Source organism: Eleginops maclovinus, chromosome 22 (genome assembly GCF_036324505.1).
Source record: "Eleginops maclovinus isolate JMC-PN-2008 ecotype Puerto Natales chromosome 22, JC_Emac_rtc_rv5, whole genome shotgun sequence".
Classification (NCBI taxonomy): Eukaryota; Metazoa; Chordata; class Actinopteri; order Perciformes; family Eleginopidae; genus Eleginops; species Eleginops maclovinus.
The window spans coordinates 24,186,991-24,202,084 of NC_086370.1; the positions used below are offsets into that span (position 1 = coordinate 24,186,991).

Sequence of the window (15,094 nt, forward strand, 5' to 3'; positions counted from 1 at the left end):
GAAAACAGACAAGCAGACGGGACAAACGACAGAAGGACAGGGAGATGGTCCAAGAAACGTCGAGGGAAGTGGGGGGATCCGAAACAGACTGAGAAGCAAGGCATATTGTCCACCTTCGCCCAGTATTCTGCTCTCTAATGTCCAGTCCTTGGAAAACACGATGGATGATATTAGGGCACGGATTGCCTTTCAGCGGGACATCAGAGACTGTAATATCTTATGTTTCACCGAATCCTGGCGGTCCCCTTCTATCCCGGACCACTCGGTCACACCAGCCGAACATTTTCATATTGCCCGCATGGACAGAACGGAGGAGTCCGGGAAATCCCAAGACGGAGGAGTTATTCTGATGACAAACAAGTAGTGGTGCGATCCGAGGAATATCACCGTCCTCTCCACTGGCTGTTCTCCCCATCAGGAACACCTGTCCATCTTGTTCCGTCCACATTACCTGCCCCGTGAGTTTACAGCAATCATCACCATGGAGGTCTACATCCCTCCTCATGCAAACACAGACATTGCCATATCTGAGCTGCAGGAACTGATAAACTTGCAACAGTCTCGCCATCCGACAGCTGCCTTTATAGTCCTCGTTGACTTTAACAAAGCCAAACTTTCCCAGGGCCTGCCAGAATTCAAACAGCACATTCACTTTCCCACGCACATGTCAACACATTAGATCACCGTTATACTCTGTTTAAGGACAGTTCTAAAGCTGTTTCCTTGCCAGCTTTCGGTAAATCGGACCATTTGTCCATTTTCCTACTACCAAAATATAAACAGAGGATACTGCGTGAAGCTCCTGTGACGAAGGTGGGCGATTTGGCCTAAAATTGATATTGCGGTATAATTTGAACTGTAGACAGTAGACGGTATATATTGCGATATACTTTGGTGTGTACATTTCAATAGAACCGTTTCTGAATGGGTACCATCTGCCCATAGTAGAGGCATTCTCGCAGGAAGTTGTTTCTAAAGTATTAACATAAAATAGTCAAGAATGTTCCTTAAAACTGCAATTATAGAGAACATTACAGAACACTTTGTAACTTCACTTCCAAGCAGCATAAAAATAAAACAAGGCTATGTACATTTCAAAGTGTGTGTGTGTGTGTGTGTGTGTGTGTGTGTGTGTGTGTGTGTGTGTGTGTGTGTGTGTGTGTGTGTGAGTGACACCGGTTTACGGCAGATTTTTAGCCAAGAACACAAGCCTGTCCACATTCTCTGGCTTTAGTGCAGACCGGTGGCATGTAACACTGGAAGCCCGAATGTACAAGTACTTCTGAGCCAGGCTTGCTACTCTGGGAAAATTAGCCTGGTGCAGCTTCCACCACTCTAATGGGTCAGCCTCTCCGTCCACATCCAGTGCCTGCAGGTAACTTTGTAGCTCTACTTCAGTGGCATCTCTGTCAGGGAGAGCAGCTGGGCCAGGAATGGATGCCTTTTTGAAAAAGCTGCCCAGACTGCGCTTAACCTTCTTGGGCTCTCCAACTTCTTCAGCAGCTCCTGTACTGGCATGTGGGGGTGAATTTTTAACACATCTCTGGCCCAAGCTGTCGTTCCGTCCTGCTTTAAACAGTCTATCATTGTCCCTGTGCCCAAGAAAAGTACTCCATCATGCCTGAATGACTACCGTCCAGTGGCCCTGACATCAACAGTGATGAAATGCTTTGAGAAGCTAATACCTTCATCAGTGCCTCCCTGCCCATCTTATTTGACACTCTGACTCACCTGGATGAGGGAAGAGGGAATTATATGAGAATGCTGTTTATAGATTACAGCTCGGCATTCAATACCATAGCTCCCCTCCACCTGATCCAGAAGATGAGGTCACTGGGAATCAGCACTCAAATGTGCAACTGGGTGCTCAGTTTCCTCACTGACCGGCCCCAGGTGGTCAGAGTGGGGGAGGTGTAAATTCAGGACCGCTGACCCTCAACACGGGCACCCCCCAGGGGTGCGTTCTGACTCTACTGCTCTACAACATCTACATACATGACTGTCAAGCCTCCAGCAGTTCAAACTCCATCATCAAATTTGCCGATGACACTGTGGTGCTGGGTCTGATCACCGAACCATGAGGTCCTCCCTCCCCACCCTGTAGGACACATACAGCAAGAGGGTGAGGGCAAGAGCCAGGAAAATCAAGCAAGATGCCTCCCACCCTAATGCAGGCCTCTTCACCCTGCTGCAGTCGGGCAGACGCCTACGCTGCCTCACAGCTAGGACTGAGAGACTGAGGAGGAGCTTTTTTCACAGGCAGTTAGACTGCTCAACTCCGGTGGACTATAACTGGCACTTTGCATAATACCTGCACACATTTCTTGCCACTTTTCTACATTTTAAACTATATTTATTGACTCTTTTTCTTATTTGACAGTTTTTAATAGCATTACCTCTTTAAGGAATGTCTGTTTTAAACTATTATTATTTATTCAGGTTCCAGTGATTTGCACAGTGACAGACAGAATGATGGCCCCCTTTTAATTTCCCTGTATGTAAAATGTTCTTTTTGCAAACATGTGACCAATAAAACTTTGAACTTGAGGTAACCCTGCTCCTCTTGTGGTTCCAGATTAGAGCACTGATATCAGCCCCTGTCTCTGAGGCTTCGGGGGCCACTAAGGGCCCCTCAGAGGAGCCGACCCTCACTACAGCTGCTGAGCCGCTCGCCCCCCCGAAGCCCAGACCCGAACCCACCAAGACCAACAGAGCGCTCGGCCTTCTGGGAAAACGCACCTTTGACAAGTGAGTCCTTTCATACCTGCTCCTATCCAGACTCTTCTTCTGTGGTGTTGCTCTGCGCCCTCCACTGGTATAATGGGAGGCTGTGGCCCAGTGGGAGAGTGTGCTGATCCTTGGGGGGGGGGGGGGGGGGCACACGATTAATCCCCACTGCAGTCAGCATGTCCTTGTGAAGATCCTTCACCCAAACGGCTCCTGGGGGGTCGTCCTCAGTACATGTGATGACTCTGTGGTTTTTGCAGGCCTCCTCCAGGGCGCTCCACGGGCATCCTCTCCTTCATCGGGGTGAGGGAAGCTACAGTTATTTCAACATAAAAGCTTTTTTAGTTTGAGCCCTTTATCTATTGGCTCTGTCGCACATGCAGAGACAGACATACTTAAAGCCCCCCCTCCCCTTCCTCTGTCTCAGCCCAGCTTCGGCTACATCGAGCGGGAGGATCTGGAGAAATTCAGCTTCAGCTTCGCCGCCTTCTTCGGAAACCCCAAAGCTCTGAGGCCGGGGGTCCGGGTCCACTTCACTGCCTGCAAGGAGAAGGTGAGCCCCCCCCAGTGTCTCTGTTGCTTTACATTGAACTCCAGAATACACACCATGTGTCTCCCTGAAACATCGTGAAGGTGTGTGTGCTGTGTGTCTCCAGCCAGGCGTCCTGATCGCCACGGATGTGAAGGTGGCGCCGGGGGGGACGGAGAACGTGGACACGGAGATCTACGAGGCTGTGGTCAGCCAGCCAATCCCAGAAGCTGAGGTCAGAACATCACTTCCTGTTTCCTGTTTCTATATGTAAACAGAGACGGGGTCCAGGGGGGATTTAAAATCAGATCCCTCACAATCACTAGTTAGTCGTCACAATATTAAAGTAACTGATTACCTCCATATCAAATAAACAGCTACAAGACGTTTGTTTACTGAGGTTGATCCCGCATGTTGGAAGGTCTGGTGTTTGTCTCCGCAGCCCGGGAAGCGGCAGCTCCCAGGGAAGGTGTACGTGGACATCGGGCCGCTGAGGACCAGCCTTTCCTTCGAGAGGAAGGACAGCACGGTGACGCTGCTGCACAACGACCAGGTGCTCATCAACCTGCTGAGCGACATTGTGACAGAGAGGAGGGCGGCCACCAACATCAAGCCCAAGATCCCGTCCACCTTCAGCTTCACCAAGGAGAAGAGGGAGCAGGTCAGAGCTAGCCTGGGGGGTCTGGAGATGCTCCACACACATTCACTTCCACAGCTTCCTGTTGACCTCCTGCCGTTATCCACCAGAATCAGACTCTGACTAACACATTATTTACTTTTATCCCAATTCACAGATTTTCCAACAAAATATGTCAACTAATTATAATTTTTCAGAAAAAAAAATCATAATTCTTCGATTTTCAAAAGAAACATCTGAAATTAAAGTCTGAGATAAAGAAACAAAAGAATCTGAGTTTCAGAAATTCTAACAGGTTGTGATTAATCACAAGTTTAAAATACTAGTATTTACTTGTATTTTTGGGGGGGATAAAACAAATACATCATGTGTTTCAAGGTTTTATTGGTCATATGCACAGCAGATACAGCGTATATGTTGGCAATGAAAATCTTATGTCGCGTGCTCCTCCAACAACTCAACATGCATGGTGCAAAAGATAAATAAAGTAGTGCAAAAAGAGAGAAGAATATTTACAAAACACGGAGACTCTCCATTGTTTGCAGGTCGTCGTGGATTATTGCTGTCCACCAGCGTGTGGAGTTGGAATGAAGCGTGTGGAGTTGGAATGAAGAAATGCACGACAAACTGGTTAGAGGAGCCACAGTTGTTACGACAAACTGGTTAGAGGAGCCACAGTTGTTACGACAAACTGGTTAGAGGAGCCACAGTTGTTACGACAAACTGGTTAGAGGAGCCACAGTTGTTACGACAAACTGGTTAGAGGAACCACAGTTGTTACGACAAACTGGTTAGAGGAGCCACAGTTGTTACGACAAACTGGTTAGAGGAACCACAGTTGTTACGACAAACTGGTTAGAGGAGCCACAGTTGTTACGACAAACTGGTTAGAGGAGCCACAGTTGTTACGACAAACTGGTTAGAGGAACCACAGTTGTTACGACAAACTGGTTAGAGGAGCCACAGTTGTTACCTCATTATAAGATCTTAGTTGGGATCATTTCTTTTTTTTGTGATTTTTTATTGACATCAGTTCAACACTTACATACAAGATCTTCCTGTACAGGTAGATTGTATTGATGTCTTTTTGTCTTTTGTCATAACAAGGTTTCCCCGCCCCCCTCCCCCTCCCAACCACCCTCCCCCCACCCCGCGGTCTGCTGAGAAAAAAACCCCCACACAAAATGAGAATAAAACAAACTAAAACTTAAAAGGTAAAATCACACCTTGTCTAATCATCCGCTACAGAAATATTATCTGGTTCTTTTTCAATAGAGTTCAACATATCAGAGATCTGCTTAGCTGCGTCTTTCCATAGGTCAATAGTTCTCCGTTTTGCATTGTTTATCCTTGCTGTAGAGAGCTCAAGTAGGACAATGTCCAAGAAATAAGCCATCCACTTCTGCATAGAAAGTGAGTGTGGGGGCAACCATCTCTGCACTATCCTTTTCTTGGCTGCTGTTGATCCTGCAAGCCAGACTTTTCTCTGTTTTCCAAACAGTTGAAGTTTGGAATCATCATTCAATAACCAGACAATGGGGTCAACCGGAATTGGACGGGCTATTAAATCACCTATAGTCTCTGCTATTTTGTGCCAAAATTCCTGTACTTCTTCACACTCCCAGAGCATGTGTAGAAAGGTCCCATTTTGTTCTGGTTTACAGAAAGTGCAGTGGGGACTTGGAATGACTTTTGTAATGTACCTTTTCTGAGGAGTCCAGTATGTCCTATGACAGATGTTAAAGTGAATCTGTTGGTGGTTTGGGTTTTTAGAGCAATGAAAAATGTTATCCCACACTGCTTCCCAGTCAATCATGTCGTTTTCAATGTTTAAATCTCGTTCCCATATTTGAATTATTGGAAGTTTCCCTGTAATTGCCTCCATCATTGTCTTATAGACGGTAGATGCCACTCTCTTTACTGGAAAGTAAAAAAATAACTTCCAAATGGGGTGTGTATCAGGTGAGGTTCCCCATGATATATCCTGACTTCTCAGGGCTGATCGTATGCATAAATACACATAGAAGGTTGTTCTAGGGATCAAATTTGGTTTTAAGTTCTTCAAAGCTCAATAAACCTTTTTCATCAACAATATGGTCCAATGTATACACACCCCTCTCACTCCAGGGTTTACATGTAAAGGGTTTATTACCAGACTAAGTGAGAGTTGTGCCATAAAGGTGTATTATGCCATTTATTTGTGTGGCCCAAAATTCCCTCTGCATGTCTAAGATTGGATATTGTGTTTGTGATGATGGGGCCATAGCTTAAAGAACATTTTTTCCGACTAGCACATGCAAAGGCTAAGTCCTCTATTCTTACAGGATGAATAAGTTGTTTTTCTATATCTTTCCAAGGAACAGTGGCTAAGGGGTCCATCCATATCTTAAGAGCACGTAACTGAAAGGCCAGATTGTATATTTTAAAGTTGGGAAGAGCTACTCCTCCATTACTTGTGGTGCGTTGCAAAGTTAAAAATGTCAGTCTGGGTTGTTTATTGTTCCAGATGTATTGTCTGATAAGTGAGTCAAGTCTTTTCCAGTATTTTCCAGGTGGTGCTAGAGGGATCATTGCGCTCAAAAAATGAACACGGGGCAGAATATTCATTTTAACCACCGCTACCCTGGATCTGAATGATGCTGGTAGTGCAGCCCAGTCTTTCAAATCTCTCTGCACATTGTTTAACATAGTCTCATAGTTGTCTTGGACAATTTTATTCATAGAAGTATGAATTCTGACACCCAGAAGTGATTTTGTTTTGTAATGGAATTGGGTGATTAACTGGCCCATTAACTGGTACGTTGTTTAGTTTAAGCATATTAGATTTTTCCCAATTGATTTTGTAGCCAGAGATTGACCCAAATGTGCTGAAGATTTGTAGAATTTTAGGTATGGAGTCCTCAAGGTCGGATATAAACAGTAGGATGTCATCGGCAAATAAGGATATTGAGTTGTCACATGATTTGAGTGGGTAATTGCAGACTTTGTTTTGTCTTATAGTTTGGGCCAATGGTTCCAGGGAAAGTGCAAATAGGAGGGGTGACAGTGGGCATCCCTGTCGGGAGCCACGTTCGATATGAAAGGGCAGTGAGTGTAGACCATTGGTTGAAACAATAGCAGTTGGGTTTGCATATAAAGTGCGCACCATGTCTATGAATTTTGATCCAAGACCAAGTTTCTCCAGTACTTGCCATAAATAATTCCACGACAGGCGGTCGAATGCTTTGAAAGCGTCTAGAGATAAAACTGCTGAAGGAGTTGTGAGGTTTTTAGCTTCATTAATTATGTGTAACAGTCTGCGTATGTTGTCTGCTGCATGGCGGTTGGGTATGAAGCCAGTTTGGTCGGGATGAACTAACTTCTCAATGACACGCTCCAAGCGCAGTGCCAGCACCTTGGAAAACAGCTTAATATCCGTCCCCAGTATTCTCACAATGTTTCGGATCTTTGCCTTTTTTGGGTAAGACTGATATTAGTGCAGTATTTGCTTGCTGGAGAAAAGCGCCTCTCTCCATAGCTGATGTTAAAGCTTGTAGAATTGTAGGTCCAAGTATGTCAAAGTATTGCAATAATAGTTCTGATGGGATTCCGTCTAAACCTGGAGTTTTGCGCTTCTTAGCATCCTTCAAGGCAGTTTTAAGTTCCTCTAGTAAGATTGGTTGGCCCAGTTCTTCTGCCTCATCTGGACTTAGACAAGGTAGTTCCAGATTTTTAAGAAATTCTTGACCCTGCGCTGTGTTGGAATTGGTTGGGCACCGGTACAATTCTGAATAAAAGGACTTGAAGGTGGTGTTAATATCCTGGTAGTTTGTTGATATGCCGTTCTCTGTGAATATGCTATTAATTGAGGCCCTGGATTCATTTTGTTTTAGCTTAAGAGCAAGTAGTTTACTTGGTTTGCAGCCATTGGAATAATAGTTTTGTCTTACTCTATGCATTAAAAATTCAGCTCTTCTTCTCAGTAAATCATTTAGTTCTGCTCGGTTTGTTAAGTGGGCATTATGCATTGTTCTACAACATGTGTTTTTAAGTTTGTGCTCCAATGATTGACACTGTTCCTCCAATTCTTTAATCCTTTCTTGTCTTTTCCTTTTTAAATGGGCTGAAAAGGAGATGTAAAATCCCTAATAAACCCCTTTGTGGCTTGCCATACATATGATGGGTCTGTAGTTGAAGCTGTATTAATTTCTAGAAATTCGGCTATTTTTGCTTTGAACTCTGTGTCGAATTCTGAATTCTGAAGAAGGGATGTATTAAATTGCCATCTTCTAGATTTTTCCCTTGAACTATTACAGTTAAACGTTGATATTATTGGATTGTGATCAGATAAAATGGCTGGTTCCATAACTATAGATGGAAGCATTGGTCTCAGTTCAGTAGAGCATAGCATGTAATCAATGCCAGAATGTGTTAGGTGACGCGTGGAGAACAATGTGTAGTCTTTGCTAGTTGGGTTATGAAGTCTCCAAATGTCTGTCAAGTGCAGACTGTCCAATGATGTTTGAAACATCTCTGACACCTGTTGTTGAGCTTTCGTGTAGGTAACACCTGATCTGTCTTGTTTTAAATCCAGCACTGCATTCATATCTCCTCCTATAATTAAAGAATATTCACTAACTGAGAGCGCAAGCAGCTCATTAGTTAATCTTGGGGAAAAAAGTGTCATCAAATATGGCTGGTGCATATACAGACACAAAAGCAGTTTTCCTATCACCTATGGTGGAACATAAGATGTTCTTCCAGTGGTGTCTTTGCTACATTTATCTATGGTAAGGCCGCATTTCCTTGATATAAGTATAGTGGAGCCCTTGGTCTTAGTATTATCACTAGATGAAGCCACTACTTTGTAATATTGATTTTGTAGACGCTTCACATCTTTCTGGCGCAGGTGTGTTTCTTGTATGAGCGCTATGTCTATACGCTTTCTCTTTAGAAGATCCAAAAACTTGTGACGTTTGACTGGGCTATTGAGACCTCTAATATTAACTGACATAACAGAAAGTTCAGCCATTTTCCAAATGGTGCTGTAGATTGACATGTACTCTATCTGACTTTTCTACTAAAAGGACTTTAATGCCAGACTGTATAGCTAGAAAAATAAGCAAGGTGTGACAAAAACATAAAATATAAAATCCCCCTTTCCCCCCGAGACCGCAACACCCCCCATACAAGAATAAGATACGTGGCCACATCAAACGCAGTTAACGCTATTCCCAGCCCACCCCCCCCCCCCCCTCCACCACGTAACAGAAAGAAGAAAAAAATATATCCACAGGTCTTGTGGTTTCCACATATTAAACAAGCAGTTACAGTAGGTAACATTTTAGGCTATTTAAGTTGCAAAAGTAGCCTAGATCTAACATTTACAGAACAGGGTTAAGCCCTCTACGGGGAGTAACTGAAGTGAATAAAGTCTGCAGCCATATTAAAGCATAGCCTGATGATCACCGTTTACTTGTCATTTTGTCCATTCAGCTCGGAACGTTACTATTGCGTCTGTACTTGCATATCCTCTCCAATCACTACATCACACCACAATCGTTCAGTTCTCATTCCACATTAGGTGAGTCTGGTCGAGTTTCGTAGGCCTACGGATCTTCTTGCAGCATCTCCGATGAGGTAGTCTCTCCCTCCGGGCGTCTGCTCACACTCGGCAGATGATCCGGGCACGGTTGCTTCTGCGTGTCTGTGTCTCTTGCGTAGTCCTCCTCGCCCAAGTCTACACAGAAGTCTTCAGCTTCTTTGGCCGTCTCGAATAATAGCTGTTGTCTTTTATGGGTCACTTTTAATGTGGCAGGATAGATGAGGAAGTTTGCGATCCCTTTCGCATATAGCTTACTTTGTACCCTCACAAACTGTTGACGTCTCTGCATGGTGTACGCACTGTAGTCTGCTTTAAAGCGGATCGTTGCCGTTGTATTGTCCTTAATTGGCCCGGTTTTCTGTGCCTCTCTTGCCCCGTTGAGAATTGTTTGTCGATCTTGGTATCTCAGGCATTTGAAAATCATGGTGCGAGACCCCGAGTTTCTCCCCTTTCCTTTCGCATAAATTCGATGTGCCCTCTCCAGTTCAATGATGGGTCTGTTTTGTAGAGTGGGTATCCACACGGGTAGCTGTTGTTGCAGGAATCCGATGGGATCGTTTGCCTCTCGACCCTCCTCGAGCCCTGTGATGCGAATATTATTGCGACGAGACCGGTCTTCCAGCTCAGCTAGCTTCTGCTCAAGTTCTTTCTGGCCGCTAACACAGGCTTTGACAGATGTGTTGATCTCCCTATTTTTTCTCTTAGTGTCATCAACTTGTTGCTTAAGATCCTGCACAGTGGAGTCTTGTCTCTCGAGTTCAGTTCTGATATATTGCAAAGAGGTGTTAATTTCTTGTAATGCTCCTTTCACTGCATTTTGGACAACCGATTCGAGCATACCCTGTTGCTGCTGCAGGACTTGAGCAATGATGGCTTCCATGTTTAGCTCCGCGTTGTCGTTAGCCGTGTTCGCTGATCTTTCTTTCGCTGCTGCTAATTTAGACGACATAGATGCCGCTTTCTTCGCTGATCGTTGCATTTTTTTACTGACTGTGGTGGTAGTTAAAACACTTTCAACCGCTGATGTAATAAAAAGACCTGATCATTTAGCAAAAAGTGGAGGTTTGTGAGGAGCTCTAGTCTTCAGCGTCCATCACGGTTGTTGGTCACGTGACCCTCCAGTTGTGATCATTTCTGAACTAGAATCTATTAGTTTGCTGAGTAAGAAGTGTCAGGGAGGGCTTGGCATTGCCCACAACATCCGTGATGAACTGCAGACTAGAAGGATTAGCAGACAACCACATAAACAGTTACAAAGTGACGCCTGCTACAAAGTGAATGTGAACAGCTTGCCTGTAAAGAGTTTGCAAAGTAACATCTCACCCAAATGAATGCTGTAGTGAGTAACAGTGGGCCTATTTAACAAACTGAATGCCATAGTGTCTTTGAAGGTACAGAGTGAACAGTCCCTTTTCACTCTTAGTTGAATCAGATTATTTTAAACAGCGTGAACTTGTGTGACATGACTCCAGTCCACCTGTTCATACACTCTACTTTTCTTTCAACCCGTTGCTCAGGCAGACCAGCTTGTTGACATTTTCAGATGACAGAGCGGACCTCTTCTTCTGCACAATGTGGCCTGCCAAAGAAAACCGTCTCTCACATGGCACTGTTGAGGCAGGTGTAGCCAAGCACCTCTGTGCAATATGGGCCAGCTTACCATGAGCACCTGTGTGTGCCGCCCACCACTGTAGTGGACATGCCTCTCTGCCGACACTGGGCTCTGCTTTATACCTGTCTACAGTTTTGTCTGTGGACAGTGCCTCATCATCAGACTCTGACTCTGACCCCATCAGTAGGAGGGCCATCTTCTTCTTTGGTGGCTCTGGTTCAATTTCCTCTCCGGATGGCTGTGATGCAGGTTCTCTGTCCTTCAGCATCTCACTCAGCTTTTGCCACACCTCTTCCCTCTCTGCTCTGGGCAGGCACCTGAGGTCCTTGAATCTGGGATCTAGAGCTGTTGCTACCTTTAGCCATAACAGGTTTGTGTTGTCCTTTCGTCTGTTGAGGTCCTCTGTGAATGCAGTCTTGAAGTGCACTATGTAGGCAGGGTCAACATCTGAGACCTCCATCGTACCAAGAGGTGGCAGAGTGCAGGCAGCACTACAGGGCAGGACACATATCTGTCACCACCCAGGAGCTCAGTGACATACCTACAAACACACAAACCAACAGTATTAATGACTACACCTTTAATTCATTTAACACCCATTTAGGGGACAGGCCTACAACTATTTCTGACATACAATAACAAAGTGACTGTTATATGAATTGTATTTGCAGGAAATAAAATTGGAGATGATTTATTGGAGATGGGAAGTCACCTTACCTGCATGGCTCCAGCAGTGTTTCCAACTTTGCCAGCCTGTCATATTCAGCTGGGGTTAGCATGGCTAATTTGTGCTTCTGCTGTGCTGGCGTTGCCTTCAGTGGGTCTTTGTTGTTTTGGACACGCTTTATCATTCCGAGAGTTGAACTCCAGCGCGTGGGTACGTCCTGGACAAGTGACTGCTCTTCTTGCCCATGAGAGGCTTGCTGAAGTTTCAGCTCTGCTGTGTTTGCAGGACTGTGTTTGAAATGTCCGACTGTTTTACGGCACTTGGCTAAAGCACCGTCAAACCCGCTGTCACGGAGAGACACTGTGATTACCCTCTGTATAATGTGCGCTACACAGGGCATGTGCTCGAATGGTAGACTCCTTGCTGCCGCGATCATATTGCGCGTGCTGTCTGTTCCTATAGTGGTGACTTTGTCTGTAATCTCCCACTCCTTTGCAACTTCAACAAACTGACTAGCACATGCTTCTGCAAAATGCCTTTCCCCTGTTTTCACCACACCTAAAGCGAACGAGTGCAGTTGCCATTGGTCATCGATTAGGTGTGCTGTTACACCGAGGTAGTTATGGTTCTTACTGATGTCCAGTGGTCTCCAGTCGGTGCAATAAATGTAGCCTGTGCCAACTGCTCCGCTTCTTTGCCTTTTCGCTGCCAAACAATTCATGAATTCTGGAGACAATAGTTCCCCTAGCAGGTGGCTTGTATGATGGGTCATCTGAGGCGATCTGGATAATACCTTGAAGCCCCTGGTCTTCAACGATGTTGATGGGCCTGCAGTCAACGGGGATCCCTTTAGCGATAGCATGGGTTAGCTTAGTTGTTGCTGCTTTGTTGACAGACTTGCCCTTGCTGCACTCTGCCAGTGTAGTTTGGCGAACACGGCTTGATGCTGTCTCGGAGCTAGCATCTTTGCTAGCATCAGCAAAGATGGTACTTCAGGCTCGTTGTGCTTCGGTGGAAGGACAGTTCATCACTGCAATATGTGCACACAACTTTGGTTTGATGTGAACTTCCGTCTGGAAGCTTTTTAAAACGAAATGTTCCGTTAAGCACACCAGGGACCGCCTCCTCAAGTCATCGTGTTACCTGTGTTTGTGACGCCTTTCAGTAATTCATCCAGGTAAACATGTGCACTGGAATTACGGTAGGAAGTTTGGGGTCAAACTTGAGAATATGATTCATTTGCGTAATTTTTTTTTAACGCGTTATGGTTTGAAGATTAATCGCGGGCGTTAACGCGGTAATATATGTATATATATGTATATATATGTATATATATATATATATATATGTATATATATATATATATACATATATATGTATATATATATATATATATATACATATATATGTATATATATATATATATATATATATATACATATATATATATATATATATATATATATATGTATATATATATATATATGTATATATTCAATCAGAATTCTGAGAATTTCATGTGAAAATATCAGAACGAATAAATTCTCAAAGACGACTAAATGCTTCCCCTCTGGTCAGTGCAAATTACCCAGGTTAGGTTAACCTGGCCTCTGTCCTCCTTCAGGGAGTCATCCTCAGTCTGGAGGACGGCAGAGGACTCATCCGGTCCCAGGAGCACGGAGAGCTGCCCTTCAACTGCAGAGAGAACTTCAGCGACGTGGACTTCACCTCTGAGGACGTGGGCGAGGAGGTGGAGTTCACCCTCATCACGGTGAGTCTCAGGACTCAGGGTTCAGTCTCAGTGCGGAGTTTGTTCTGAAACATGTTGTCCTCTGCAGACCGGGCCCAAGCAGGCCGGCAGGATCCGCCGGGTCAATGAGCCGCTGCTGCTCACGCTCTCTGCCGCCGCCGCCGCCATCTCACAGGAAGCACAGATCTGCGGTGCCGACGGAGACTCCGCGCCGCTTGCAGGGAAGACCAGCATCAGGACGGAGGTCGGGCCCAACATGGTGCTGGACCAGGAGCTGTACGAAGGCATCGTCAGCCAGCCCATCATCGAGCCCACGGTGAGCCAGCCTGCATCACAAGTTAGCAGGAGACTGGTTCTGGTCCTGGTAACGTGAGTCAGTGTTGTAGTACTGTTGTAGTACTGTTGTAGTACGAGTTCGACTCGTGAGCTAAATTTAGAGACTTGTGACTTGAACTTGTCATTAAAACCCTCTGAGGTTGACGAACGCGCCGGCATGTTTTCGATATGTTTACCTGCTGTCTCTCTCTCTGTCACTTAGTGTCTCTCTCTCTGTCACCTGCTGTCTCTCTCTCTGTCACCTGCTGTCTCTCTCTCTGTCACTTAGTGTCTCTCTCTCTGTCACTTAGTGTCTCTCTCTCTGTCACTTGCTGTCTCTCTCTCTGTCACTTAGTGTCTCTCTCTCTGTCACCTGCTGTCTCTCTCTCTGTCACCTGCTGTCTCTCTCTCTGTCACCTACTGTCTCTCTCTCTGTCACTTGCTGTCTCTCTCTCTGTCACTTAGTGTCTCTCTCTCTGTCACCTGCTGTCTCTCTCTCTGTCACCTACTGTCTCTCTCTCTGTCACTTGCTGTCTCTCTCTGTCACTTACTGTCTCTCTCTCTGTCACCTGCTGTCTCTCTCTCTGTCACTTAGTGTCTCTCTCTCTGTCACCTGCTGTCTCTCTCTCTGTCACCTACTGTCTCTCTCTCTGTCACTTGCTGTCTCTCTCTCTGTCACTTGCTGTCTCTCTCTCTGTCACCTGCTGTCTCTCTCTCTGTCACCTACTGTCTCTCTCTCTGTCACTTGCTGTCTCTCTCTCTGTCACTTAGTGTCTCTCTCTCTGTCACCTGCTGTCTCTCTCTCTGTCACCTGCTGTCTCTCTCTCTGTCACCTGCTGTCTCTCTCTCTGTCACCTACTGTCTCTCTCTCTGTCACTTGCTGTCTCTCTCTCTGTCACCTGCTGTCTCTCTCTCTGTCACTTACTGTCTCTCTCTCTGTCACTTAGTGTCTCTCTCTCTGTCACCTGCTGTCTCTCTCTCTGTCACCTGCTGTCTCTCTCTCTGTCACTTAGTGTCTCTCTCTCTGTCACTTAGTGTCTCTCTCTCTGTCACCTGCTGTCTCTCTCTGTCACTTAGTGTCTCTCTCTCTGTCACTTACTGTCTCTCTCTCTGTCACCTGCTGTCTCTCTCTCTGTCACTTAGTGTCTCTCTCTCTGTCACTTGCTGTCTCTCTCTGTCACTTACTGTCTCTCTCTCTGTCACCTGCTGTCTCTCTCTCTGTCACTTAGTGTCTCTCTCTCTGTCACCTGCTGTCTCTCTCTCTGTCACCTGC

The 15,094-nt window shown here is 45.4% G+C and overlaps 1 protein-coding gene across 5 annotated transcripts in view; it reads left to right on the forward strand.

The window, feature by feature from the left end:
- si:dkeyp-121d4.3 (serine/arginine repetitive matrix protein 2) overlaps nucleotides 1-15,094 on the forward strand; it is a 41,068-nt gene that overhangs the window by 1,671 nt on the left and 24,303 nt on the right. For all 5 annotated transcript variants that reach the window (XM_063875605.1, XM_063875608.1, XM_063875606.1 and 2 more), the window contains 7 exons: nucleotides 2,576-2,748; nucleotides 2,988-3,030; nucleotides 3,155-3,280; nucleotides 3,384-3,491; nucleotides 3,699-3,917; nucleotides 13,381-13,527; nucleotides 13,595-13,822. In XM_063875605.1, the coding sequence (XP_063731675.1) occupies nucleotides 2,576-2,748; nucleotides 2,988-3,030; nucleotides 3,155-3,280; nucleotides 3,384-3,491; nucleotides 3,699-3,917; nucleotides 13,381-13,527; nucleotides 13,595-13,822 (1,044 nt within the window). The remainder of the gene's footprint in view (nucleotides 1-2,575; nucleotides 2,749-2,987; nucleotides 3,031-3,154; nucleotides 3,281-3,383; nucleotides 3,492-3,698; nucleotides 3,918-13,380; nucleotides 13,528-13,594; nucleotides 13,823-15,094) is intronic.